The sequence below is a fragment of the Numida meleagris genome, chromosome 5 (genome assembly GCF_002078875.1).
Source record: "Numida meleagris isolate 19003 breed g44 Domestic line chromosome 5, NumMel1.0, whole genome shotgun sequence".
Lineage (NCBI taxonomy): Eukaryota > Metazoa > Chordata > Aves > Galliformes > Numididae > Numida > Numida meleagris.
This window is the reverse complement of record NC_034413.1, coordinates 12,026,524-12,052,571: the sequence shown is the minus strand read 5'-3', so window position 1 is coordinate 12,052,571 and position 26,048 is coordinate 12,026,524. Positions and strand designations below refer to the sequence as shown.

Here is a 26,048-nt window from a genome sequence, read left to right as displayed (position 1 = left end):
AGCAGGGAAGAGCCTAAAACCCAGATGTGTCCTGCCCATGGAATTGTTCTGGTGCTTACAGAGCCTCCTGAACACCAACCAGCAGAGTCCATTCCTCATGCCAGATGGGTTTTGTCACAGCTGCAAATGCTTCAAGATTACAAAAGCACAATTCAGAGCCCTTGGATGAGTATTGTCATGAATGGTGAATGATTCTGGAACTCCAGGATCTTGAGAGCTGAGTCTTGCTAGTTCAGCTGGGAGGTTCTGCTTGGTGCCCTGGAGCCCAGCCTTTGGGTTTGGGGTTCTGGAGGAAGAGGTGAGCACTGTGGCCATCCATCTGCTGGTCACAGCTGTGTTGACTTCAGGACAATCTCCCCATTACACGTGGGTGTGCTGGGTGAATTTAGACCTGGCACTGCAGCTACCTGCCCAGGCTGGAGGAGATCTCTCTCGCCCCAGGGGATGTCTGTGGGTTGCCTGGCTCACATCCAAGGGAGGTTTCTCATAGTACCACATTTTCAGAAGTTTGTTCACCTGATCCTGGTCTGTGATGCCCCGGAGAAGATCTTTCTCTCCTTCCTCTCCCTCCTTCTCTCTAGGCAAGTCGAAGCTGTGCTGTCTGATTTCTTTCCGCATGCTTTCAAAGAAGTGGAGGATGCATTGGTGAGCAAAGAGCCGGCTGTGCTCACAGCAGGTTTCCTCAAAAATCTTCTGCTCAATGTCAATGTAGTTGCTCCAGTGACGTGTCTGCAGGAGGGCAGCCTGGTTGAAGCAAGCCACGAGCCAGCGGGCAAGGAAAACTGCTATGATGAGGATCAACAAAGTGCTCCAGCCGAGGGCCTGGGTGATAAGAAATAAGCAGAGGAGCAGGATCAGCATAAGCATAAAGACAGGCACAAGATGTTTGCTTGTACTGCTGAGAAGGGACTTTGTGTGGTTGTGCATCTGGGCTCCTGTCTTCATCTGTCTCTTCAGTCCAGCTCCTGAAACTGCACTATGGTTGAGAGTGCTGGGGAGGCTGTCACCTCTTTCCAGAGAATATGTGACAATTATCTGTGCATCAGTAGTTCTGTAGAATAACACTTTGCAAAGTGAGTCTGGAGCATTTGCTTTGAGCATAGGAGTACCATAGATGAAGGGGATTTGATGCTCTCCTGCTGGTACCCACTTATCTCCAGTGAGAGCCACCTGCTACCTACACCAGCTCTGAGGCCAGGTGTCCCATTCCCAGATTGTTCCTGAGCAAACTGCTTTCACCTGTCTCAGCTTTTGCTGTCCTTAAAGCAGTGGGTCCTACCTGTCAAGTTAGAAAGGTTCCCTGACCTAAACAGGCAGGGTCTTAGCAGGCACTGATATGCCTCACAACTTGCTTTTTATTACATGAGTTTAGAATGCACTGGTTCTTCTAGTAGCAAAATTCTGTTAATTAAAAAATCCTTTCTTTCCTTCTTTTTCTCTTCCCAGGTGACTTTGGAGATCGTCACAGAGGGCAGCAGCATTTTGGGGCATAAGGCAGCAAAGAACAGCCCTGCCCCCAGCCAGACCACAGTAAAGCTGTGCTGAATGAAGAGCAGATGCCCTGAGCATCTCTGAGCCGTGGGGCTGAGCTGCAGCCACCCACCTGGGACCAGCAGCGCAGGTACCTGGACACTGCTCTGCGGGATGTGCTGTTCCTCATCAGCTCATCCTCCTTGCAGGGCACCCTGGTGAGCAGCTCCTGTGCCTCTGCTGGGGTAGCATTGGCAAAGCCCACAAACTTCTTGGGATCCACAGAGCCGCTGAAGGCACAGATCAGGCATTTGCCATCCAGGAGGGAGACCACGATCCAGACAGCTGGGGCAATCATGGCTCGCTGCATGATGGAGCAACACATGTACCTGAAACAAAAGAGAGACAGGAGCTCAGCTTATGTCTGGAAAATCCCATTTCTCCCAAGGCCGTTCTCACTCTGCTCTGTGCAACCTGTGTTCTGGGTAATGGTTTGTCTGTAACAGGGTGAAACTGGAAGTTTTTCACACAGAGGGTGGTGATGCGCTGGAACAGGTTGCCCAGGGAGGTTGTGGATGCCCCGTCCCTGGAGGCATTCAAGGCCAGACTGGATGTGGCTCTGGGCAGCCTGGTCTAGTGGTTGGCGACCCTGCACTTGGCAGGTGGGTTGAGACTCGATGATCTTTGAGGTCCTTTTCAACCCAAGCCGTTCTATGATTCCATGATTCTCCTCCCCCTTTTACTGGTACATCTGCAGTAAATGAGCTGAAGGGAAGGAAATCACAGTACTATTGATAAAGAATGACCATGATGGAAATTACAGTCTTTTTGCACAGAAAATCACCTCATCTTTTGCATGTGTAAGCCCTGGTGGAAAATCCACGCATTCACAGAACACATGCACTGACCATGCCCCAGAGCCCGCACTCATAGGGCAAAGTGTCAGGAAATGTGTTTAGAAGAAGATGACTTACCAGGAGGATCAAAGATACAGAGAGGATAGAGGAGAGTGGAATGAAGGGCTCTGCTCCTGGTGCAAACCCACCTGATGACAGCCAGGTCCTTCCTCCTGTGTCCCTGTGGCCGCCTCCACTCCTCCAGCATCACCAGAGATTGTCTGTTGAGGATGAGGCCACAGAGGAAGAGGGCAATGGGAGGCACAAACAGGATCCCCAAGCCATACACCATGTTGTAGTGGGGCAGGCATGGGCAGCTGAAGTCAAGGCAGGTATAAATCTTTACACTAGCCAGGGCTAACAGCCCACAGATTCCGTTCATTACAGACTCTGAGTTGGTCTGGAAGTACTGGAAGATCATCCGGAAGCGGTCCATTGTGCTCTTTTAGCCAGTTCTCCTAGGAAACAGTTTCCCTTTGTCCCCCTTTATGCTGCCTTGGGGATGAAAAGAATGGAAGAGGAGGCACAGCTTTCAGAGCTCCTTCTTTCACCCCTTGCTTATTTTCTAGTAGGGCAGTTGGTAGTTTCTCTAGCTGAGCAGGAGAAAGCGAGTTCAATTTGCTGATCTTCGCTACTGCTGCCACTCTTTCTTTTTGGTGAAGCAGTCCCCTAGCCCTGGGAGGAGGTGGGAAGTGCACGCTTGGCTTTAAGCCCACTCCATCACCACTCGATCAGATTTCCCTAAATGAAAATTGGCTGAAAAGACCAACCCTGCAGGCCGGTGGCTGTGAGAACTGATGGCTTTCCCAGTCTGGAACGGCACCTTGTGGCAAAGGCTTTGTACTGCGGAAACATTCTTGGCGTACCCACATCAACATCTGAGACCTTTCCACTGGAACAGCTCACGTTTCCCATAAATGATGCTGGTGTTGAAGCAGGTGAATAACAAAAGATACCATCTGGTGTAGGAGAGGGCACTGTAGTGAGAAAATTGTTGTGTGTTTGCTTCTACAGGCTCTGCTTGTGTTGCTGTGGGTCGTGCATCTCTGCCTGCCAGTGATACTGCTTCCAAATGGCTTTAATGCTTGGTGGGGTTCACCTTTAATGGCTCTGCATTTATGAGCTGGCTGGGATAGGGAAAGTTTTGTGCACACATTGTGGAATAATTACTTTAGAGAAATCATTTTGCCTTTCCAGCTCTCCTGAGCAAAAATACAGAAAGGCTGAATGTTTCCTTACAGCTAAAAAAAAATAAGGTAGAAAAAGAGTAGCAAGCAACCTCTGGGTGCTAGAAGATGGAAGAGAGTCTTAATTCTTCAAAATAGTCTTCTGGCCTGGGTGTTAGAAGTCCATAAATAATGTCTCATAGCAATTATTGTGCACTGCTGTGATCTGAGTTCTTGCCAGTGACTCCAAGCTGAGATGTGGGGTCATTGAATTGTAGGAGAAGGACAACATTCCTTTGTTGCAAAAGGAGCTTTCTGGAATGAGAGAGAAAGAACCCTGGAGATAAGTAAATTGCTAAACATGGGCAAATGTTCAAAATGCTTCTCAAAACCAAAAATATGATTATTTAGCTTTCTCTTGTTTGACTGGGGCACTGTCTTCTGAGCTAGACAGCTGCCCGTTAACTGACAATCTCCAAAACTGCTCAGCACCCCTTTATGGACCCAGGTGGGACAGACATCTGGTTTTAGCCCCTGTAGCAGAAATGCTGAGTCACAGCTTGAAGCAGTGATTGAGCACCTGGTGGGAAGGCAGGGCCAACCCAGGGGAGCTCAGGCGCAAGCAATGCAACTGAGTGACCGGAAGGAGTGGGGTCAGGATCCACCCCTTCCAGACCTCATTTAATGGGTTGGCAGTGGAGGCAGGATTATCTTGCTGGAGATCCCTGTGTACCTCAGGCCTTCCAAAGGTAAGCAAATTTTCTTCCTTTGTTTCTGTGTCTATGTATGAGGCTCTTGTATTTGGACTTGTCCTCATTTGCTGCGGCCTAGGACTTCGCCACCCCGCTATTATTGTTGTACTTTTTATCACATTATAGCGTTACAGCCCCACACCGCAGCATCAGAGCAATGGGAAAGGGATGGGTCACCCTTCCCTATTTTTTTTTGTGGGTGTAAAATAGCATTTATGGTTTTCTTACTTAAGATAATGGAGAGAGTGGTGGTATGGGCACAATAAGTCTTTGCTGTGTAAGTGAAAGCCCTTTTCGTGTGACACAGCCTTCTTGCTTTGGGCAAAAGGATGATTTCATCAATGAAATTTGTGTTGTTCATTTTAAAGATGGACAAACTTAGGAGGATGGTGTGGTCTGCTTGGTGGATGCTTTACAGTCTCTGCTCTGCTCCAGGATAGAGTTGGCACCCAGAGGCAGATATTTCACTCAACTTGTGGTCTGTTGGAACCAGGTTATTGCTACCATCTCCTGTGGTGTGGGAGATGCTGGTTTAGCTCATTAGGAGCTGTTTGTAGCAGTTTATAACTCTGACAAAGGAGCCCAAGTTATTGCCCCACTCCTTTTTGTGCTCCCGCTCCATGGGGCGGGGACCATCTGAGTGTTTTTGCAGAGCTGAGCACTTTCCCCAGGTTACTCAAATAATGAGTAACGACCACTAAATGATTAATGAGATGCCAGCAAAAATAATGGCAGCATTGTGAGATGTAGTTTGTTTCCACTAATACTGTTCTCTGGAGATTAGATGCTCCTGTGTTCTGCCTTGTAACTTCATTAAAGCACCAACATACAGCTGACTGCCAGTGAGGAAATAGATGGCTTAGTTTTGTGTTGTTCTTCTTAAGAACTCATTATATATTGCTCTTCTGGCCATTAAAGCTTAACTTCTTGGCTTATGTGAAAGCCTTCTTTCCTGATCTCTGCATTATCCCAACCTTGACCTAATTTGCACCGTTTCTGACTGAAAGAGCTTTTTTTCAAGGCCATTTATCTGCTTGGCTTTGAGCTGATGCTGCAGCAAGATCAGTTCAGATGGAGTCTCTTGTCATCTTGAGAATGAAATAGGGAATAGGGTGGAGAATTAGGGAATCAGGCTGATCGCTTAATATCCTGGCTCAGTGATTTTCAGACTTCTCCGATCTGCTAATGCTTGCACATCTTCTAAGGGAGGTGCAGACCTTGACAGCAGATTTAAGGATGCTGACGTTTAACTAGCTTGTCTTGTTATTTTTCTCAGACTCTTAAAATCAGGCTCTGGCCCTGGGGAGTCCACATTTTGCAGGTTGAAAACCACTGATAACAAACTCTTCTTGATGCAGCAGTTTGTCTTCAGTGTGCAGTGATGTCACAGAAACTGCTGAGGTGCTCAGAGTGAAATGGGTCTTGGGTGAGGAAGCCCAGCTCAATGTGGTGATCCCAGGCTGGGCAGCCCTTGGGGCTGGTATAGTCCTACTCCGGTGTCATTGCCTCATTCTAGGCCTTCAGTACTGGATTCGTGGCTCCTAGGCCACTAGTTGTATCTGTACAGTGTTGTTAATTTATCAAAGACCCTTGGTTAAGTGGAGGCTAAAAGCTGAATCTGCTACTGTAGTTTTTGCCGTCTTCTAGAGAAATTCTTGGTCAGTGAGCGTGAGAGCTCTCAGTGTGTGAACTTCGGCTACTCACATCCACTGTCTGGGCTGGTTTTCTGTCATCCTTCTCTAGGCTGCTCTCATGAAATGACCATGAGGTAATAAAATCTTCCTTGATTTAAGCCACTCGTTTCAATATTTCCATGTCAGTTGTTCCAGGAGAGGTTCAGATTAGATATAAAGAAAGACAATTTTTCTGCAATAGTGGTCAGGCACTGGCACAGGCTGCCCAGGGAGGTGGTGGGGTCACTGCCCCGGGGGTTTTCAAGAAGTGTGGAGATGTGTTCCTTAGTGATGTGGCTTAGAGGGTGGTGTTGGTGGTGGGTGGATGGTTGGACTAGGTGATCTTAGAGGTCTTTTACAGCCTTCGTGATTCTATGACAGTCAAGAAGAGATGCTTTCTGTAAGAGGTGCTTTCTGTTGTCTTTTACCAGCAACTCAGGTAGTAACCACTTGAGTTACTGGATGAGCCTCTTGAATTTACAAGATGTGAACCATAGCACAGATTTCCTAAAGCTCTCCTGTGGCCACAGATATGTTGCTATAACATGAATTCACCTGTTCTAGCTGTGATTAGGCTTGACTTCAGTGCCTCTGGGATACACACACGATGATGTATGAGTTCACTGGAGACTACCTGATTAATGTGACAGATCATTTGTAAAGGGTGATACTATATTTCTGTAATTTACATGTTGAAAAGAGAAGGAGTTTCTAAAGATGAATTATTAGGAGGTTTCACTTCCCCTACTCCCCCCCGCGCGCCACAGGGAAATATCTTTAATTGTGGCCTTCAGAAAAACTGACTGTATTTTTGAGGTAGGCACAGAGTTATGAAGAAGCATCCCAATGTCACTGCTGTGGGGTGTGGTGCAATAGAGTTTGGGCTTTAAAACATCCATGGAGCATGTAAAACTGCTGCTTCATAGTAGCAGTAATTCATCTGCAGACAAAATTAGAGTCCTGTTTCATGAGGTTGTCTTGTCACCCAGCTATTGCCTATCTCTGTGTGCAAGATCTGCCTTCTCACATCGTTAATAGTCTTTTCTGTGTGTATTTATGTGATTTATAGAGTGCTGGATGTCTTCAGAACATGCAGAATGCAAGTGCTGTAATCTGATTGTGGCAATTCTGCCTTCTTCCCAGGGAAATAGCAACCTGCCTTAACTTCTCAGAAGGTCTTTTCCTTTTACTGACAGCTGATATCCTCTGTGATGACCAGTGAGTTGCAAATGATCCTTGTGGCAGATTTCATCTATGCTTGGTTGTGATAAATGAGAAACCAAGACATCCTAGGAAGATCAGGATGCTCAGACTCGAAGGCACAATTTTCCTTTCACTGTCCAACTCTTACTTCTGTCATGCTCTGATTTTGGAGCCTGTCTCTGAGCTTACAAGTTTCAGTGGATTTCACTGTACCAACAGTGGATGGGAGGAAGAGGTGGCAGCAGGTTGCTGAGGGTTTGGGGCTGCAGTGCTGGCCTCTGGCATGTTTCTGCTGACTGCCCCTAGGTACATGATTGTGAGGGATAATTCACACATCTTTTTAGAAGAAGCAATCCCAAGAAATCAACAAAATTTATCCAAACCTCTGTGTGATTAAAACCAAAGAGCCACCCCCACCCCAGCAAGCTCTTGTAGACTGCTAAGTGCAAAACTGTGCCATCCCCATTTGGTTCTTCACAAAGCGACTCTGCCCTCTGATTCTCAGAGCACAGAATACCTTAGGAAGACAAAATTAAGGACTGCAATCCGTAACCCTACCAAATTCTAATGGTTGTGGACTCTGTGGAGAAATGGTCTTTTAGGGCATGTAATTTTCCGTATCTTCTGCATCAAGCCAAATCCTTGTGGTCCTGCAGGCAGTAATTACCTGCTGTGCCTTGTGTCCTGCAGAGGATAATCATCTCTTCGCTTTCCCTTTTGCAACCTCCTGTCTCTGTCCAACCACTCCTGTGTTTTTGAAGCAAATAGCCAGCATCACATTGTGTGGGATGATAGGATCCTGTGGCTTCATAATTGCTGCCCTCTGCTCCTTCATGCTTTAATCAAGACCCTCTGCTGCCAAACACTCCAGTCTCTTCTCCTGTAGTGGGTGCTTGTCCCTTTGAGATGCTTCTTGTCTTTAAACCTCACGAAATTTACCATTTTCTGTAGCTGGTGGTAGCCCTTCTCTGCAAAATACCATGCTGTAGTGACACTGTAGGGGGAAAAAATACTGAGTTCTCGGCCAGGGTCTCTCATCAGCCTGTGGGGAAGATGCTTTCTTGCAGCTCATTTCCCAGCCAAGGAGCAGCACCTCCAGAATCTTCAGCCTGCTCAGTTCCCCCACACCCTTTCTGGTATTTACCCCATTTTCACCAGCATCTCCTTCCCAGCTGGTCTCCTGCATTTGTTATCATGAGCTCCCTTGTTCTTTATGAGTAAATCATCTGTGTGGTTTAAGATGCTTTTTGGGAGGGATCAAGCTAGCAAGCAGTGGCCATGAAACAACCACAAATTTGCTTTGCTGCTGCTGGTTGCCAGGAGCTGACTTTGCTCTGATTTTTGCTGGCTCTGAACCACAGCTTTCTGACCTGAGCAGTGGAGCAGAACTATTAGCCATATAAGTGCAAGGCAAGGGTTGTATTTTGGATTATTTCAGATTATCAAATTCTCAATCTCTGGGTCTGGTATAATCATTGTTTTTTTTGCCTGTGTTTTCTGCTAGCTGAAAGTGAGCTCTGGAAGTAGAGAAGCATTTCAACCCCATCTCTTGCTTTCAAATTCCTTCCCAAAATGAGGTTAGATCCCAACTTAGAGGGTTTTGGTCAGTGCAAAAATGGAGAAGGTGAAGGTAATAACTCTGAGGCACTGGAACAGGCAGCCCGGGGAGGTGGTGGGGTCATCATCTCTGGAGGCTTTCAAGACAAGTGTAGATGTGGCACTGAGTGACACGGTCTGGAGCAGTCACAGGCATGGGCTGATGGTTGGACTTGATGATCTTTATGTTCTTTTCACCCTTTATGATTCTATGAAAATACCTGTCTTGGCAGTTGGCTGTAACTGCTGGCAGTGCTGTAACTAGGACCTTGACCTTTTCAGTTTGTGGAAGAGAAGGTTGAATGACAGAACCATAATTTGTAAGCATCTATTTTGGCTGCTGCATCAAATAAAAGAGCATCTAATGAGCTCCACTGACATGGAACTCACAACTCAGCAAGTTCAGACTGGAAAGGAGCTGCAAGTTTTTAATAGCCATTTAAACACTGTAAAAAAAAAAAAGTCTAAAATAGTGTGGTAGACTTGCAACTTGAAAATAAAAGGGGATTTTGTTTTTCAAATATCTTGACAGTGAGAATCTCAGCATTGCTTCTTAAGAGAGAAGCAAGTTTGTCTTTTGAATCCAGTGGGTAAAACTCATGCAGAGACTTTGAGAAGAGATCATGTCAGGAATGTGTTCATCAGTAGATGAGAGCTGAAAACCTGTCTGTTCATGTAGTGAACGATGATGGGTGATGCTCAGCCATGAGGTTGTAATGCCGCCTGCAGGATTGTAGTGACAGTGTGAACAATGAGAGTGGTGTGTTAGAACTGGAGTATTTACTCCTATGGGAAGGCAGTGTATAGTCCTTATGTTCACATTCATCAGAACCCAGTGACAGCATCTGGTTTCATACTGTGATCCTTTGTGCAGACTGGAAATTTGGAGAAAAGAACAGATCTGTCAGCAAGATTATTCAAATAATCCCTGCTGGGGACTTGTGCTTCTCTTCTGTTCTTCCCTGGTTTGGTTGTGCATTTTGAGATTTGTTTTGAAATGTACGCTGGCTGTCAAGCCAAAATTAAGGCTGACAATTGCCTGTGGGGTTTGTCTTCACTGCTGGGGCAGGATTGTACTCTGGAGGGGGGGGGAGGGGAGGGGGAAGTTGCACCTGTTTTGCTGAATTCAGCAGTCCCTGATATTTTCCTGGTGAGAAGTGCTTCCTATCATGAACGCACTACAGATTGTCTTTGAGAATCAGGAGGGCTACATGATACTAATCTTGACATTTCTGATGTTCTGGCTGGTTCCCACCATTTGAGTCCAAGAGTAAAGAAAAACTGTGACTTCAGATGCTAGCAGCAAGCTGCACATCCACTGCCACCAGCGTTACAGCCTCTGTAGACTGGGATGAGAAGATGACTGCTGTTATTTCCAGGTCCAGTCAAATTCAGTGCAATTAGGTAGGAATCCCCATGGAGTCCAGCAGGGAATTGAGCAGTCAGTTGAAGCGTGGGTCTGTGTCCAGGGCCAGGAGCTGTCAGCAGCCCATCCAGTGAGAAATGTATAGTGAGGAGAGGGATCTGGACCAAAAAGGTGTTAAAATATCACCAGTCCTTATGTGTAATAGTGCTAGGAAATAAAACCATAAAATAACTCCACCTGTAAGTAAAGCAACAAATACTTCTGCAGTTAACTATTGCATAGTGTGCCAGAGTTCATCCTTTGACAGTCTAAAGCATGGTTTCTGGTGCTGGGGTTATCAATCACATTTTAGACACACATGCTAGTAGCCCTTAACACACTTGCCCTTTTTCTAACTGACCATGTTTACTAAAGGCTTGTTTTTCACCGAATTCCCCAAGGAGACTGGCTTCTTGGCAGGATGCAACCTTGGCTAGCGATGACCCAATTAGAAGTCTGGGCACTTCCACTGTTAATTTGAGAAGTAAATCTAATTAAAAGCAAATATTTGGATGTAGAAATAGGAATGAGAGATGAGATTTGCACTAGCATCTGTCATTGGTCCTGATTTGTTCCGGCTTTAACAGAAACCCACTTAGGGTTAAGAATGTGGGGTCTCCTTTGAAAGGGAAATATCCCTCAAATTTTGTTCTCTCATGATGCTCTGTCTGTCGCTTCAGTAGAAATGTCCACCAACTTGACCATGATGTTGAAATGACTGAAGGGAAAGTCCATTGACCAAGGAATTGTTTGAGAAATTACCCTAAAGTAAAGTGAATGAGTGCAAAGACCACTGCAGTGCTGGTAAATGTATGGAGCTGGTAAATGCACCTCAGTGTGCTGGGGTAAGTCTGAGTTGTCATAATGCTGGGAGTAGAGATCCGGTCTGCCTGACAGGCAGTGATACTCTGAAGGGAAAATCAAAGAGCTGATTTTTAGCTATGCTAAAATCCCGTTAGATTCCTCTTGTAGATCAAAGGACCCTTTAAAGAGGGAGGAGCTAATTCCCCTGGAAATAACTTCTGCTCATCACAGGGCTTTCATGTAAGTGGTAAGATCTGACTGCTGGGATATGGTACAAATGTGGTTATTTTCTAGTTCTTGGAGTTTTTCCTCAGTGGGAGGAGGCACCCTTTGGCTTTCTCTGATGTGCATGTGGGGCTCAGCCCCATTGTGGTGAGCATAAGAAGCTTGAGTTAAAAGTGACTTAAGTCCTCCTCACCTAAGTGTTGAAGGGTTGTGGGTGAGATTTGCATGCCAGAGCTCAAGAAAAATGTGACCAGCAAGTCTAACCACCCTATTTATTCTACCTTGTTGATAGCTGTCTTCATACTGTTAATTTTCAACATAGTTCATGGGAAACGTAAGCAATGCTTTGCAAAATGGCTTATAGAAATGTAAAGGATCTCCAGGTTCTGCTTGTCAGTGCAGGGATCAGACCCTTACCATGACTTCTGTCCCATAAGCAGACAGGCTTTGTTCATTAAAATTGAACTTCCCAAATGAAGCATAGGAAGTGATTCTCTTACTTTTGCCATTTTCCTTGCTCTTTCATATAGCGCTGTTCCTGGATTTGTTATGAAGCTTTTCATACAAGTGAAAGAACAGGAAAAATCAAAAGATGGTGAAATAAAGGCATGTCTACAAATAACTCGATCTAGGTCCATAAAAACCTGTGTGGAAATGTGTGAATGTTCAGAGCTGTTTCATTCCACACGCTGTAGAGCCAGTGTGTCATGAAGGATGGAAACTTCCTTCCTACCCCACTCACAGAAAATGCGTACCTACATTTCTTATAAAAGAGTTGACATAGGGCTTAGCTTTTAAGATCACCTGTTATGATTGCCTCTTGTTGACTGCTGGCTGAGCATTGTGTAAGTGTTGGTGAGGATTTGCATCATCAGTCTCTGCGCTTTAAGCTAATATTTCTAGATATATATTCTAAAGCGGTGCTGCATGCTGCTGTGAAATCTGTTGTCCTTTTAGGACACAAACCTATGGACGAGAAGCTGGCCACCTGTGACTGAGAGCAGCCTCTTGTCACTCTGTTCCGTCTTGATTCACAGTGCTGAGTTTGTGTCTGCCCCATCTCATCCTTTTACCTGGCTCTGCTTCAGTTTCAGAGGTGCCAGTGATGGGGACAAACCTTCCCAACACAGCTGCTGCAGTGTGTTTTGTTTTGGGGTGATGCATGATCTGATCTGGCAGCGAGCAGAGTCCTGCCTTCAGCACAGGGACAAATCTCCTTTTCAAGTGAAGCCAACCATTGTTAAAAGAGGAATGAAGTGTACATAGGTATGAAAACTGAGTTCTGATAGTGCCATTTTGGGTGAAGAGAAGGAAGGAGCAATGAATTCTGGGCCACATCAAGGAGGCCTGTCCCCAGCTGTCATTCAGGCAATTAAAAAAGCAGCCAAACTAGGATATTATCCCGATTAGGCACAGTATCTCTCTCAAATCATCTTCTTCTCTCTGCAGCATGCAGATGTGTATGGATAGGTGTTCCTCTTTCTTCCACACCTGTAGAAATTCTGATGCTTGGGTTATAATTAGGGCCAGTTAAACAATGTCTGACTTCTTGCCTTGTATATTGAAGAATAATCTGCAGGAATTAGATCAATGTGTGTGTGAAGTTAGGAGGGCCCAGTGGAATAAAGCTTGGTCTGGAAGGGATATCTGGTTGTCCTTCTCCGGCAAGATCTTCTCCCATATGACAGTAGATGCTCCCCTTGCGCTGTCTCTCTGCTTCTCCTCCAGTCTCTCTGTGACATATGCCAGAGCTGAACAGCTCAAGTTCATCCTTGCACCTGGCTCTTAGGTAACTTTTGAGAATTTGTGGATGTTCTCCTGACTGAAGGCAGTAGACGTTTTTCCGTGAGCAGATGTGACCACGCAGCATCTTTCTCCTTGTGTTCATTTATAGTGATAATCAAGATGTTAGCACCTTTCATGGAGCTGATGCTTGTCTCAGATGGAATTTGTGGGCGGATTGCATTATCTTGATTGACCTCTCAGCACAGATTGTAAATGAGTGGTCAGTTGCCTGTGCACAAATACAGGAAGGGAATGATAATGCAGTGCAAGCTCACCCTGCTCTATCACACAGCACAGAATCATAGAATCATTTGAGTTGAAAGGACCTTTAAAGATTATCTAGTCCAACTCCCCTGCAATGAGCAGGGGCACCTATGGCTAGATCTGGTTGCTCAGAGCCTGCTCCAGCCTGCATCATATCCACCAGATCTGCACTCCTTGATGGGATTGGAGCAAAGAAATTGCATGTCCATAATCAATTCAACTGATACCGCTTATACTAAGAAACCATGTTCTCATTCACTGGTGTGGAAGTCCTGTAGTTCTGGCAAGCTGATTAACTGTTCCCTGTTGCTGAAGCTCAAGAGAAAAGCAAAAACCCAGAATTAGTCTGGTTGTGTTTTGTCTATCAAGGGCCTCTGTGACAGAGCATATTTCTTACCTTGCTCAACATTTTCTGCAGGAAGAGCTGACACAAGCTGGCAAGGACAGAAGCAACCTCTCCTTCTCACTCCTTATCCAACCAGAGCATGTGCAAATTCAGAGACTCTTTGACAACGTGAACCCAGACTGGAACATGGCAGAACCTTGGTGCTGTTTTGTATTCCTCCCTGCTCGGTCCTTATGGAGTGAGCCCACCCCACAGCGAGGCCCTGTGGTGAGCAGCGTGCATGATGCATGCGTGAGTGCCTGTAGTTTAAAGGATGACTGCACAGGGATGCTCCCTGTGCGATTATATAGATGTACCCTATGCCTACAGTTCAAAACTGAAAAAACTCCAGGAAAATGTAAGTCCTCTCTCAAGAAATTTGAGGACAGGCACAGGGAGGTTACAGAGAAGGAGGGTGAGACTGGCTGCAGGCAATAAGATTCAGCAGGATGGAAGGAAGGTGTGATGTGGCAAGGTGACAGAGTTGCTCACCTGATGGTAATTCCAGCCTTGTGTTTGTGCCTGGAAATAGTGTTCACAGGGGGTGTGAATAAAGCTGAGATTCTGTCCCACCTCTGCACACAAGTTTCCTGCTAGTGGATTCACCATGGGACCAGAGCAGGACCAAGTATTCCTACAACACTTATCCTTGAGCAGCTTGTGTTTGAAAAGGAGCTCCAGCCCTGTGTGACCATGGTAGCACCGGACTGGCATGGTTAGACCTCTAGTGTCTGGGAGAAGGAGAAAGGGTGCAGCACTGCATGCACACAGCTTGCCTGTAATGCTGAGCAGGGCCTGATGGTTCCAGCTAGCCTGCTCCATTGCATGGAGGATGTCAGCATCAATTTTTGTTGCGCATCTTCTATGTTTCTTATCAACTCTTATGACTCCACCTCAGAAAGATTTCCTCTTCTCTTCCTTTCCAAAACTTACTTATTTGAGTGGTTTCAGAGAACGGCGCTTTTTTTTGTCTTTTGGGTGGGGACTTCATGGCAGTAACAGTTCTTAATGTGAAAACGTTTGTATGTAGCCTATGACTGGGAGGAGATTTTCTGATATTCACGAGGAGGAGGCAGAGGGGAGGTGGATAGACAAAATCACCTCTTGGAAAGAAGCTGAACAGTCAAAATGTCATTCAACGGGAGGAAGGAATGAGATGTTTTTGAGCCGTGACACTGCCGAGCTGAAGCAGTTCTTTGCCTTCAGCGTCTGTTGACATCCCAGACAAAGCTTGCTAAAGCATCTCCACAACCTGCAGCGCTCTTTGAAGCGAAGCGAATGTCAATGTGCAGGCATACATCCTCCATGGGTGTTTCACTGCCGGACCCGGGACAGCCCTCCACCCTAGTCCTGGGACCGAGTTCCGCTTCCCCACGTGTCCCCACCTGTGGCACCAGCGGCGGCACATCTGGGCTGCGCACCCCCTCCCTCCCTCCCGGAGCGGAACAGCTGTCTCCATAGCGACGGGGCGCGGCGGGGGGGCCTCGGTGCCGCCGCCCCGCCCCGCCGTACCGAGCCGCTGCGGAGCCGAGCGGAGCCGGCGCGGCCCCGCGGAGGGCAGCGGCAGCGCGGGGCTATGGGGGCGGGAGCGGGGCTGTGAGCGCGGCCGGAGCGCTGCCCCTCCCCGGCACCGCAGCAGCTCCGGGGGAGAGACCCCGCGCGGTGCCGCTCGGCTCGGTTCGGTTCGGATGCGGCCATGGGCGGCCGCTTCTCCAGAATCCCCGCGCTGCCCCGCGGCGGGCACGGCCGGCTGCACCGCGCCCGTCACCACCACCTCAAAGGTACGGCTCGGCCGGCACCCCCGGCACCCCGTGGCACCGACTGCACCCCGAGGTGGGATGGGCACCCGGGCAGGACGGAAACCCTGGGCCGCGCGGGGACCCCAGTTTGGGATGAGCACCCAGAGCACCTCTGGGTACTGCGGGGTGGGATGCCCTATGCCTGGCGCTCCACGCGCGGGTCCCCTTCGTGTGCAGCCGCACCCCAGGAAAGCACGAGGACAGCGCGTGGAGGTGACGGACCACCGAAGTGTCCCTACGTGTTTCCCTGTGAATGACTTCTTTGCTTTGGCATCTTTTCTGGGTGCTTCAGAGATATAGCTGTGTGGTGTGGGGCTGTCAGTCCCGTTTGCAGGAGGGCAGGGGATGTTAGGGCACCCTGCCTAGCTCATGTGGTTATTCTGAAATCCCTTTACTGAAATCCTGGACCACCGTCAGGACCCAATCGGATGGGGCTGACTTCTGTAAGGCGAGCGAGTGGGAGTGACTGCCGAGGTCTCCTCTGTCCCTGCCCTTTTTTGCCCCCTCTTGCTGTAGCAGAAAATAATCTGTCCTTCTGAAAGGGGATTTCTTGCATAGCAGCCGGCACTGTGTGTGTGTGTGTTCCATGCAACCTTTTGTTAAGCATATTTTTGTGGCCGAGACATAGAGTGACAGGGGCAGAGGACGTCTGACATCCCTCTGTTAGCGAGGAGTGAGGCAGGTGTTGTTCCCACAGCTGTTTCAGATGGTCAATACTTGTTGCACCTTCCCCGATGTTGTGGAATTTGCACCCACCAGTGTGGGAAATAGGGATGTTGGTATTTTCCCTCGTTTGTACTGAGCTTTTAGATGCTTCTTTGGTATGGTCTAGGGGAGTTGAATGGGTTAAAAATGAGCTGGGCAACTGGCCCTCATACAGAGGGATTATCTGGTTATCCTTCCTTGCCACCTCTGTGCTTGGATGGTATGGAGCAGTTGTGTGAGCTGAGGGTGATTACACCGCGGCTTTCTTAATGGCCGTGCGAGGAGATGTGAGGAATGCTTACAGTTCTGCCACAGACAGTGGCTGTGCTTAAAATTAAACCTGCAAGGAGAGGGTGCCGAACTCTACATGGTGCACCTTCGTCCTCTGTCAGTGCAAACTGGAAGGTACATGCGATGCTGTAGTAGCTGGTGTGCAATTGTAAAGTGCCAGGGAGGATTTGTCTCTATGAATCGTGCTGTCAGCTGGAAGTCTTTCTGGAGCAACCTTAAGCAGATAAGAATTTATAAACTGGAGCCAGAAGGGACACTGCCACTTAATCCATTATCAGTGGCTTACGTGAGCTTTCCGAGATGCTCTGTATGGATCACCCGACTAGGTGTGTGTGGGGGGGACTAAAGGCACTTTTGTTTGTCTTGTTCTTCCTTTAATTTCCATTTTAATTAAATTCCTACCTGTGCCGAGGCAGCAAGTAGAAATATTCCCTATCTGTAATGTAGCAGAACAGTGAAATCATGTTAGTTTTGAGTAAAGAGTTAGCAAGATGCCTTGGTAAAAAAAACCAAGCGGCTGCCAGGGACAATATGTGCCTTTTCTGTCTTTTTTTGAAATCAAACTGCCTCAGGTCCTACATTTAAATGCAGAATAAACAAGTCTGATTGGATCTGACGGGTTCCTGTAAAATGGTCTGGAGGCAGAGCAGTGAAAGTACGAATGTCACACAGTCGTGTTACAAATCTGCCATTTAACATTTTGTAATGTGCATTTTAATTGAAGGTCCCTGGTTCTGCCCTCAGTGGCTGGCTCTGCGCGAGGGATGCGGAGCTTTGCAATGCGGCCACCATGGAGCACTCTCCCACCCGGTGCCAGGGCTGAGGTAGCCACGGCTTCTTCAGCAAGAAGGAGCCTGCACTGAGTTTTCAGTGGTGGTCTGGGGGCTGAGAAGTCAGCTTCTGCCTTACGAGTTTATCTCTGCTGTATAAGAAGACCTCCATGCCGAGTAGATCTGCTTCCCACGTGCACTGAAGATTTTTACGTTTCCTTTCCTGCTTAAAAAAAGTTTATTTTTAGTGGAGAAGGTCTCCTGAAGGCCTTGTGATGCTTTTGGTGGTACTGAAGGCATAACACAGAAATTAAATCTGGAACTCCAGGCTGATCATTTTAGAGCTGCTTTCAGAGCTGGGCAATGCTTTAAGATGTGATCTGCCCAGCCCTTTATAGAAGGCCTTTGCACTGCTGTTCTGTAGAAACCACTAGATGCAAGGGCTTTAGGACCTCTTCCAAAGCACTCAGTCACCCTCGGTGCTGGTGTCACCATTGTGTCTGCGGGCTTTAATCATAGGATCACAGAGTGGTTGTGTTGGAAGGGACCTTAAAGCCCACCCAGTTCCAACCCCCTACTGTGGGCTGGGTGCTCACCACCAGGTCAGGGACCCAGGTGGCCTTGGGCAGCTCCAGGGATGGAAGGCCAGTGTGGAGACAGTGAAAACTAAGGTCAGTGGAACAGCAGACATCCAGGACTTCAGCTGTTTGGATGCCGCAGCCCTGATCAGGTGTTAACCTTAAAGTTAACAGCCAGTGGCTGGAAGGAGGTCATCATTTGATGGGATAATGATGAGACTGAACTGAGATTACTGTCAGCATTCCTGTGAATTCTTCATTTCCCATAACTCAGATGTGGCCGTTTCCTCAGGGTGACAGAAGGTGATCCATTGTGCACTCTCTTAATGAGCAAAAGATTGTGATTATCTGATAATGATCTCCTTATGATGTAGACAGATAAACTCCAGCAAATATTTGCTCTCTGCCCTCCCCGAAGCATCATTTGTGACTGTCACCAAACAAGGTGTGTGCGGCTGTTTGGCACGGAACACAGAGTGTGGGGGCTGCGTACCCTCGCTGTGCTGTTGCAGTTCCAGGATGCTAGGAATGCCTTTTTGCTGGTCCTCAGGCCAGAGGTGACCTGTAGGACCTCAATTCCACCTCCTAGGCTCTGTAGGGAAGTGGCTTTATATCCTCACTTGTCCTCCATGTCCTCAGCTGTAAGGCTTAGCTGGTTCTGTGGATCACAGATCAATATTACATTGTAGAAGCTAAGAGGCATTACTGTCTCCTCTCTTCAGTCCTCTCCTCCAGCCTGCCAGGCAGGTTTGTTGCTCTTTCCTGAGCCTCCTCTTGCCTTGAAAGGCTGCTCTCCATGGTGAGTGACAGCCTGCGGGATTTCTTCCTATCATTTTTCTCATGGGTTAATGCACCTGTGATATTTATGCAAAAGAATGTATGCACTGCAGTCGAGACAGCCCGAGGTAGTCAGAGACGCTCTTCTCAGCGTTGGCTGATTACTCATGGGTTATTCTCTATTATTTGCATGGCAGTGGCATCTGGAGGCTCCTGTGGAGGTCTGAGTCATGCTGGGCTGGGTGCTTCTGTGGTCCCTACTGGAAAACTGCTCTGTGCATGCTGCTCAGATAAGTCTAACTCATGAGCCTGGGTGATCTCTGCAGGACACTCTGGGGTTTGTGTCTCAGGAGTACCCTGTGAAGCAGGCTGGTACCTTGGCGGGACAGTCCTGGGCCCGTGGCATTGCCAGTCATGATGATAGATATGCATTACGGGCTTACATAGTTTTTGCCTGCATTTTTTGCTCTTGCTGTTCTGAATGTTATATGTCCCATTGACACAAGTAAGTTGGACATTTTTCTCCTTTTGCTGGTATTTTATGAGTCTCTGAAATGAATGCAGAAGATAGCAATCTGCCTGTTGTAGACGTTGCAATAATTATATGTTGTTGACAGGAAAGAATATTGCACTGCCAGCTCTGTTTCTTGCACTTCAAGATAAAACCAAGTGGGGAGTAAAAGGACACGAGCAGCTGATGAACATGGGGACTAGAGGTCGGGGTGCAAGTACGGCACTGGGAGAACGTCAATAGTGATGCCATGGGTTCGCCTCAGCTCCCATTGCTGTCATAATTGGTTATTCCTCGAAGTATAATTTCATTTTAATTCCAGCCTTAGGAATTCAGAAGGTTTGCTGTTCCAGGCTTTGAAGGTTGCCATCAGCTTCCTGCCCTTCTGCTTTTGTTCTGCCTTGCACTGTGCGTTTCCCTTTGACACTGGCCTGCCTAGGTTGTAGGTGGAAGGGTTGGCCTGGTTCTGGTTCGCAGCTTTATACGACCTTTTCCCAAGCACTGTTCTTTCCCCATGTTGCTGAACTTTGATTTATTGCCTTTTAGCTGCCTAAAATTGCCGAGTGTTCGAAACACAGCAATTTATTGATGTTACTTTTCCTTCCAATTTTCCTTTTCATAAGGTACAGGAGCCTGTTGGTGAAGCAGGTAATGGTGCAGCTTGTCAGAAGTTTCCCAGGAAAACATGTGGTGCTTTGTTAACAACATCCCCCAAGGGAAGATCTAGAAACCAAAACAGGCTATTGAGCTGAAAATATTAGTCCAAGTCTCAGTAGCAGTTAAAAAAGCAAAGAAATATTGGAAATTATAAGGGAAGCCGAACAGAAATAGAGGCCGTGAGTAGACTGTTGTATAAATCTGAGTCTAGTTCTGGTTCTTCACCTTTCCACCATCTTAAAAAAGATACAGGAGAACGAATAAGAGGAAGGCAACAAGGGTGGATAATCAAAGGTCTGGAATAATTTCATGTAAGGAACGATTGAATAAGCTTGAACTCTAACATCTCGTGCAGAGAGGTGGTGAATGACAGAGGTCTGAAAGTCACGACTGGCACAAAGAAAAGGGATAGAGCTCCGCTCTTCGCTGTCTTTTCTGGTACAAGAACTAGGAGGACATTCAGTGGAGTTGGTAGATTCCAGGTCCCTTTGGACAGAAAGAGGCTGTAGCCATCTACAGTGGCTAGTAGCTCTCAGAGCTCATTAATAGTAGATGTTATAAGTGCAAAAATGGGTCCAATTTTACAGGAGATTGGAGGAGGTCATGAAAGAGAAATTCTTTGAAGTTTGCTACGTACAAAGACCGCGCATTCGCCCTGCTCATATGGGCTTTCCTAAGACTACCTATATTCAGCTGATAATGACAATGCTGAGCTGAGAATTCAGAATTTCTCCACACTAGTGACAGAGGGAGCTGGGATGTTCAGAGGTTGCAGTGATGGCTGGAGGCATCGAGCCTGCTCCTGATATTGGCTGGTCTCTAGCTGGATACATCCTCTTTGCTGTGAGCATCCCTGCCTGGGTGCGTGCAGAGTGGTTCATCACCATGGCAGCCTCAGAGTCTCGCATAGAACAGAGCATCCGGGCTTTATCTGGGAGACAGCAGGGATTGCCATGAGGTCCACGTGCAAACTCTCACCACATCTCTCATGGATGAGGCTGTGCCTCCTGCATCCTGGAGTTTTGAGCAATAAAGGTGCTTTTGCATGGGTTGGCTTTTTTGAGTAAGGGAAAGCAGTTTCTCTTAGCTTACTTTAACACCCCAAGGGACAAGGGTCTAAGTAGCCCCCACTTTGTTTAGTTTCCTAGACTACTGAAATACCAGAGTTTGTGGAGAACTCTGTATCTGGGGAAGGTTTCTAATACAGTGGCTTGGAAGATTTCAGATTTGGCAGCTGTTCTTACCTACTGCTGCTAGGATAATTGCAGGAACCAGCTACTTCTGCATCACTGAAATTGTTGCCCATGGCAAATACACAAGTACACGTTGTTATGTTTACGGTATGTAACTTCACTGTGGCTACTTGTTTCAAGGTGAGGATCCTTGAAACGTGTTCTCTGGCTTACACTGCCTTGAAATTTTAGGACATCTGAGCAATGCGGTTCTGAACTGTCCTGAGGAGTGGGCTCTGCAACATCCGTGTTTCGGTAGCACCTCCATCCTGCGGTCTCCATCTATGGCTGATCTGAGATTAACCTGATTGATGGCACCCTACATACAATCAGTGACAAATCCTGAAGTCATTTCTGACTTTAATCACAGCACTGCGCACATACTTATTGCTGTGCTGCAAATTGACAAATCCCAAAGTAGTTCTGGGGGCAGGAGCTGAACTTTAACTGAAACTTACAGCCTGGCAAGGGTTAAAGCTTCTGCTGTGACTGCAACATGTATACACAAACCTGATCTGCCTGGTAACCTAGCTACATAGGGTACTGCTGGCTGTGTAGCTGGGGAGGAGGGTAGGCATGTGCGTCATATTTGAAGGTCTAGGTTGATGCATCTCTGTACTTAAAATTGAGCCAGGGCAAATTTTCATCTCCAGTCGCTCTTGGGCATCTCTAGCTGGTAAAAGCAAGTTGTGTATAAGATTCTAGTTCATGTTTGTAATATTGGTTATCTGGCCTTCCAGTGACAGGATTACAATAGGATTGTGCTCTAAAATTACTGAGTAGAGGATGCCATGGTGGCATTATGCACATACAACACTCTGTTAGAGAGCCTTGGTTCATCCCCTTGCTGAAGCATGGGGAAGGATTCTCAGCTCACTGTGTCAAATCTCAGAGCTATTTTATGCAAAAATCTGGAAAGTAAATGTTAACAGTTCTCAGTCAGCCTCTGAGATAAACTACTGTGCTTTTTTTTTGTTGTTGGTTTAAAAAACCCAGTGCTTCACACATTGTGTAAACATTTTTTGGAAAACTAATACTAAGATCTTAGACAAAATAAATTCTCAAGTTCTGGCATTTCTTGCAAAGTCTCCCTCTTCTCTTTGTTCCTTCTTACTCAGTATTTGGGTTTCGTGCTGCTAACACTGACACTTCCAGCTGTTCCTGCATGTGTGGGCTTACACACATGTGCACGGGCATAGGCAGGGATTTCCTGCTGCCTGTTGAACTCATCACTTGACTGGTATGGCCAGAACACACACGCTGTCTAGCACTGGGTTTAGAGAAGACTGGCAACTCCTTCGTAATTTTCCAGTTGCATTATGGTCCTTTTGGCAGAGCAGTAGATGGGGAGCTCTGTAACTGTCCAGGGCCAACTGCTGTTGGTGGGACAGGTCTGTGGGCTAGCCATAGGGTGTTCAAGTACAAGTGTTCTCTGTCTGATGTAGGTCTGCCTTTGTCTAGAATGACTTTGCCTTGTTTGTGCTCTCTGTGTTGTGCTCCCTGTGGCTTGTCGCATGAAAGGGGACTGGAGGCAACCTATCATGTATAATTAAAGCTTTATATTTGACTTTGGGAACCACTGCTGCATATTTTGCCAGCCAGACCAGGAGAGTATGCTGGGAAGCAATTGTGTGAATGATTAAAGAGGGAGAAAGTTGATAAAAAGTTTCACTGGCCCAGTGGAAATGTTTCTACTCTTGGTGCGTTTTTAAAAAACATCATTTTAGGTAAAATTAAAGGTGGTATTTGCTTTCAAACAAAATGCTTTGAAAATCTGTCAGATGAGACCAGCAAGTGGGTCAGATTTGGCAGGTTTGGAGCATTTCCATTCATTTTCAAACTGAAGATTCAGAAGAGGTTATAGGTCCATTTCCTAAAATTGAGGGAAAGATGGTGCCAACAGGAGCTTTTCTTCTCAGCAACAGTCACATCTATCCTGAAAGGCATTTTTTTTAGTAGTAATAAAACTGGATTTAGTAAACTGTTTCTCAATCTAAGAGAGGTCTCAGTGCTTACATCCATTAAGTTTTATAACAAATGAGAATTCTTATCTGAAAAACATATTTATAGCCATTGAAAGTATTGTACTTGTGCAAAGAACTTGCTAAAAAGCAAATAAATCAAAGCATTTCAGGATAGAATTTTCTAACGGGCCTGCATAAGCATTTTGGGTTATGCTTTGAGAGGAGGTCTCATTCTACTGAGGCATGAAGTAAGGACCCTGGCTTCTGAAGAGACAAGGCTCAGTGGAATGCTGAGCAGAGGTGGAAATGTGGGATCCTTTATCTCAGAGGAATTAATCAGGAGCACTTTTGAGTTAGAGGTTTCTTACTTAGGGAGCTGAATGAGAGCATGAATGTCTTTGTGAACCGCCTCTGTCTGGACACCCCTCTGGCTTCATTTTACGTGGAAGCTGGAGATCACACCCTGACCCCGTCAGAAGAAACATGATCATGATATGCTTGATTCATTCTAATTCACATTGACTTCCCATATGTCAACATACGATTCAAATACCCCACTGATCATCTTTTATCCTCTGTTAGGCATAAGCTCTGCTTGATTTCCCTTTAACTGCTACTTGGATGGAGATGTGACTATGTTTTGTGCTCTGCTGCTCATCAACACCATCTAATGTAAAGACAGCATTGGACTTTTAACTTGCTGCTGGACAGCTTTGTCAGATAAGCTGCACAGCAGTAGATCCAGAGCTTATTTGCTATCCAGATTACAACTTTTTATCAAAAGTTCAGTTCAAATCTTCTCCTTGAGTGGTATCTGTGCAATTGAGTATTTAATTGCATTGGTATTACTCTAAATCTCTCTTATTTGAGCAACTGGTGAAATTGCATTTTTAAATATATCTATATTTATATACCACAGGGTTGCTTTGTCCATGAGAAATGTTTATCTTTTTTACTTAGCAAGTATTTACTGGGTAGGAAGGAAAGAGAGAGTTTCCTGCAGAAATATTGACTCCCCTTAGAAGACACAATGCAAATAACTGTAAAAGTCACAGACAGAATTTGTGTTTTATAGAATCATTAAGATTGGAAAATACCTCTAAGATTATCCAGTCCAATCATCAACTCATTCCCACTGTGGCCACTAACCACGTTCCTCAGTGCCACGTCTCCATGGTTCTTTAATACCTCCAGTAATGGTGATCCCACCACCTCCCTGCGCAGCTTGTTCCAATGCCTCACCACTCTTTCGGAGAAGAAATTTTTCCTACTATCCAACATGAATCTCCCCTGGTGCAGTTTGAGGCCATTCTCTCTTGGTGTTACCTGGGAGAAGAGGCCGACTGCCACCTCACCACAGCCTCTTTCAGACAGTTGTAGGGAGTGACAAGGTCTCCCCTGAGCCTCCTCTTCTCCAGACTGAACAATCCCAGTTCCCTCAGCTGCTCCTCATAAGACCTGTGCTCCAGACCCTTCAACAGTTATACCCCTTAACAGGTATAAAATTAAAAATAAAGACTAAAAAACCCCAAATCTCTGAATACCTTTTATTTTTGAAGTTTTAGGGTTGTGATGCTAAGCAATAAGTACAGACCCCAGTCATTTACTTATCCACTTGAGACTTAAGGACATGATTTAGTGGGCAATACTGGTGATAGGCGGATGGCAGACTAGATCATCTTAGAGGTCTTTTCCAACCTGTATGATTCTGTGTCCTGCGTTCATTTTGGCAGAAAGTTCTTACCTATGCTGGATGATTAATGGCCTGTATGGACAATCTGGTGCACAGTACACATTGCTTTGGGCAGTTGTTCTCAGCTTGGATTGACTGCATTGGTGGGCTTAGCAGAGAGGGTAAAAATCTGTTTCAGGTTTCAAACCTAGAGATCCTGAAGGTGGGACGTGTTACAAAGAATGAGGTGAGCTGTGCTTGTTGTTGCCCATGCTCTGCGTTTGGTGGCTGAGCAGGTATTGTCAGCCCAACGTTAAGCCCAGGAGGAGAAATTACTGAGTGATGGGTGGGAATGGAGACTGAGGGTAAACTCCCAATTTGGAAATGTTAATGTTACATCCATTATTAATAACCCCAGTGCAAAAGAAAAAATAAATGCTGCAAACAGAGCTGTGGCAAAGGGAAGTGGCAGGCAAAATTAAAATTTCATTCTTGCCATGGTCTTACAGTAAAGGTTTTGTGATACGCACCCGGCAATGCCACTATAAATAGTCTCGTTATCTAATCTTCCAACTCAGACTATGACAGAAGATTACAAATAGGGAAACAGTGCTGTGTAGCTTTTAGCTATTTTCCCACTGCTTCCCTGGCTTCTGCTGGCGCTTTATTGCTGTGCCCCTTGTAATTCAGATGGAGACAACATTATTCACGAGTACAGCATGTCACGAGCAGGAGAAGAGTTCAGATAAAACCCAGAAGATTTATGACATAGTTTAGATAAGGCCACATAGGAACTGGGAGGAGGGATGCAGTAATCTGGAGCCCAGCAGTATTTCTCTGGGTGTGGTGAGAACATCCTCACGCCAGCCCTGCTGGCTCACATACAGAGCATTATGAAGACGAAGGTGCAGGTGGAAGGGATGTCACCTCCTCTCCTCCCCTCTCCCTGCCCCGCTGGGGATGCGAGCGCTCAGTTCTGACCCTTCCCTGGAGCCCTCAATCACCTGTATCGGGGTACATGTAGGCAGCGAGGAGAGCTGTCCTGGAAAAGGGTTAAAAATGTTTTTCTGCAGCCTTTGTGCACGGACATGAATGACCCTTTCCCATAGAGGACTGCTTCCTTAATCTTCATTGAGTAATGCAACCTTGCTGTGGCCATGAGAAGAGGTGGGAGGGAGTACAGCTGCTGTAAAACCTTAGCCTCATAAGACTCAGACCATCCTCTTTTTCCCTCTGTCCTAAGATAAACTGATGTTTAGGGAGGTAAAAGGATTTATATATATTTTGCGCAACTGAGTGGCAGGAAGACTGCGTTCCTCTGCTCCTACATCCATCAGTTCTTACAGAGTCCATGTCATCTGGTTTTGCCTCCCAGGGAGATGCTGGGACTCGAGGACTTCCCCTGCATCCCCAGCCCATGGAGGCAGCCAGCAGGTGTTCTCCTCCACGTCCCTAGCTCACAGCACTT

General features: G+C 46.5%; 2 protein-coding genes and 1 long non-coding RNA gene across 3 annotated transcripts in view; 2 read left to right on the top strand and 1 right to left on the bottom strand.

The window, feature by feature from the left end:
- Window positions 289-3,853, bottom strand: CALHM3 (calcium homeostasis modulator 3). Its single transcript, XM_021400267.1, has 3 exons — window positions 2,516-3,853; window positions 1,604-1,859; window positions 289-822 (listed from the first exon to the last, which is right to left on the bottom strand). Exons 1-3 carry the CDS (start codon window positions 2,800-2,802, stop codon window positions 361-363), a joined length of 1,005 nt encoding a protein of 334 aa, XP_021255942.1. The 5' UTR covers window positions 2,803-3,853; the 3' UTR covers window positions 289-360.
- LOC110400412 lies at window positions 1,540-14,474 on the top strand. Its single transcript, XR_002439805.1, has 2 exons — window positions 1,540-1,621; window positions 13,658-14,474. It is a non-coding gene; the product is annotated as an uncharacterized LOC110400412 (long non-coding RNA).
- The window catches only part of NEURL1 (neuralized E3 ubiquitin protein ligase 1), a 136,206-nt gene continuing 125,315 nt past the window's right edge, over window positions 15,158-26,048 (top strand). Inside the window, exon 1 of the mRNA XM_021399638.1 lies at window positions 15,158-15,405. Within this exon, the coding sequence (XP_021255313.1) occupies window positions 15,321-15,405 (85 nt within the window). The 5' untranslated portion in view covers window positions 15,158-15,320. The remainder of the gene's footprint in view (window positions 15,406-26,048) is intronic.

Coding starts and splice junctions, on each gene's coding strand:
- CALHM3 (XM_021400267.1), bottom strand. CDS start 2,802: ATGGACCGCTTCCGGATGATCTTCCAGTACTTCCAGACCAACTCAGAG. Junction 1,860..2,515: donor AAGGACCTGGCTGTCATCAG/GTGGGTTTGCAC, acceptor CTTTTGTTTCAG/GTACATGTGTTGCTCCATCA. Junction 823..1,603: donor ACCTGCGCTGCTGGTCCCAG/GTGGGTGGCTGC, acceptor CTTATCACCCAG/GCCCTCGGCTGGAGCACTTT.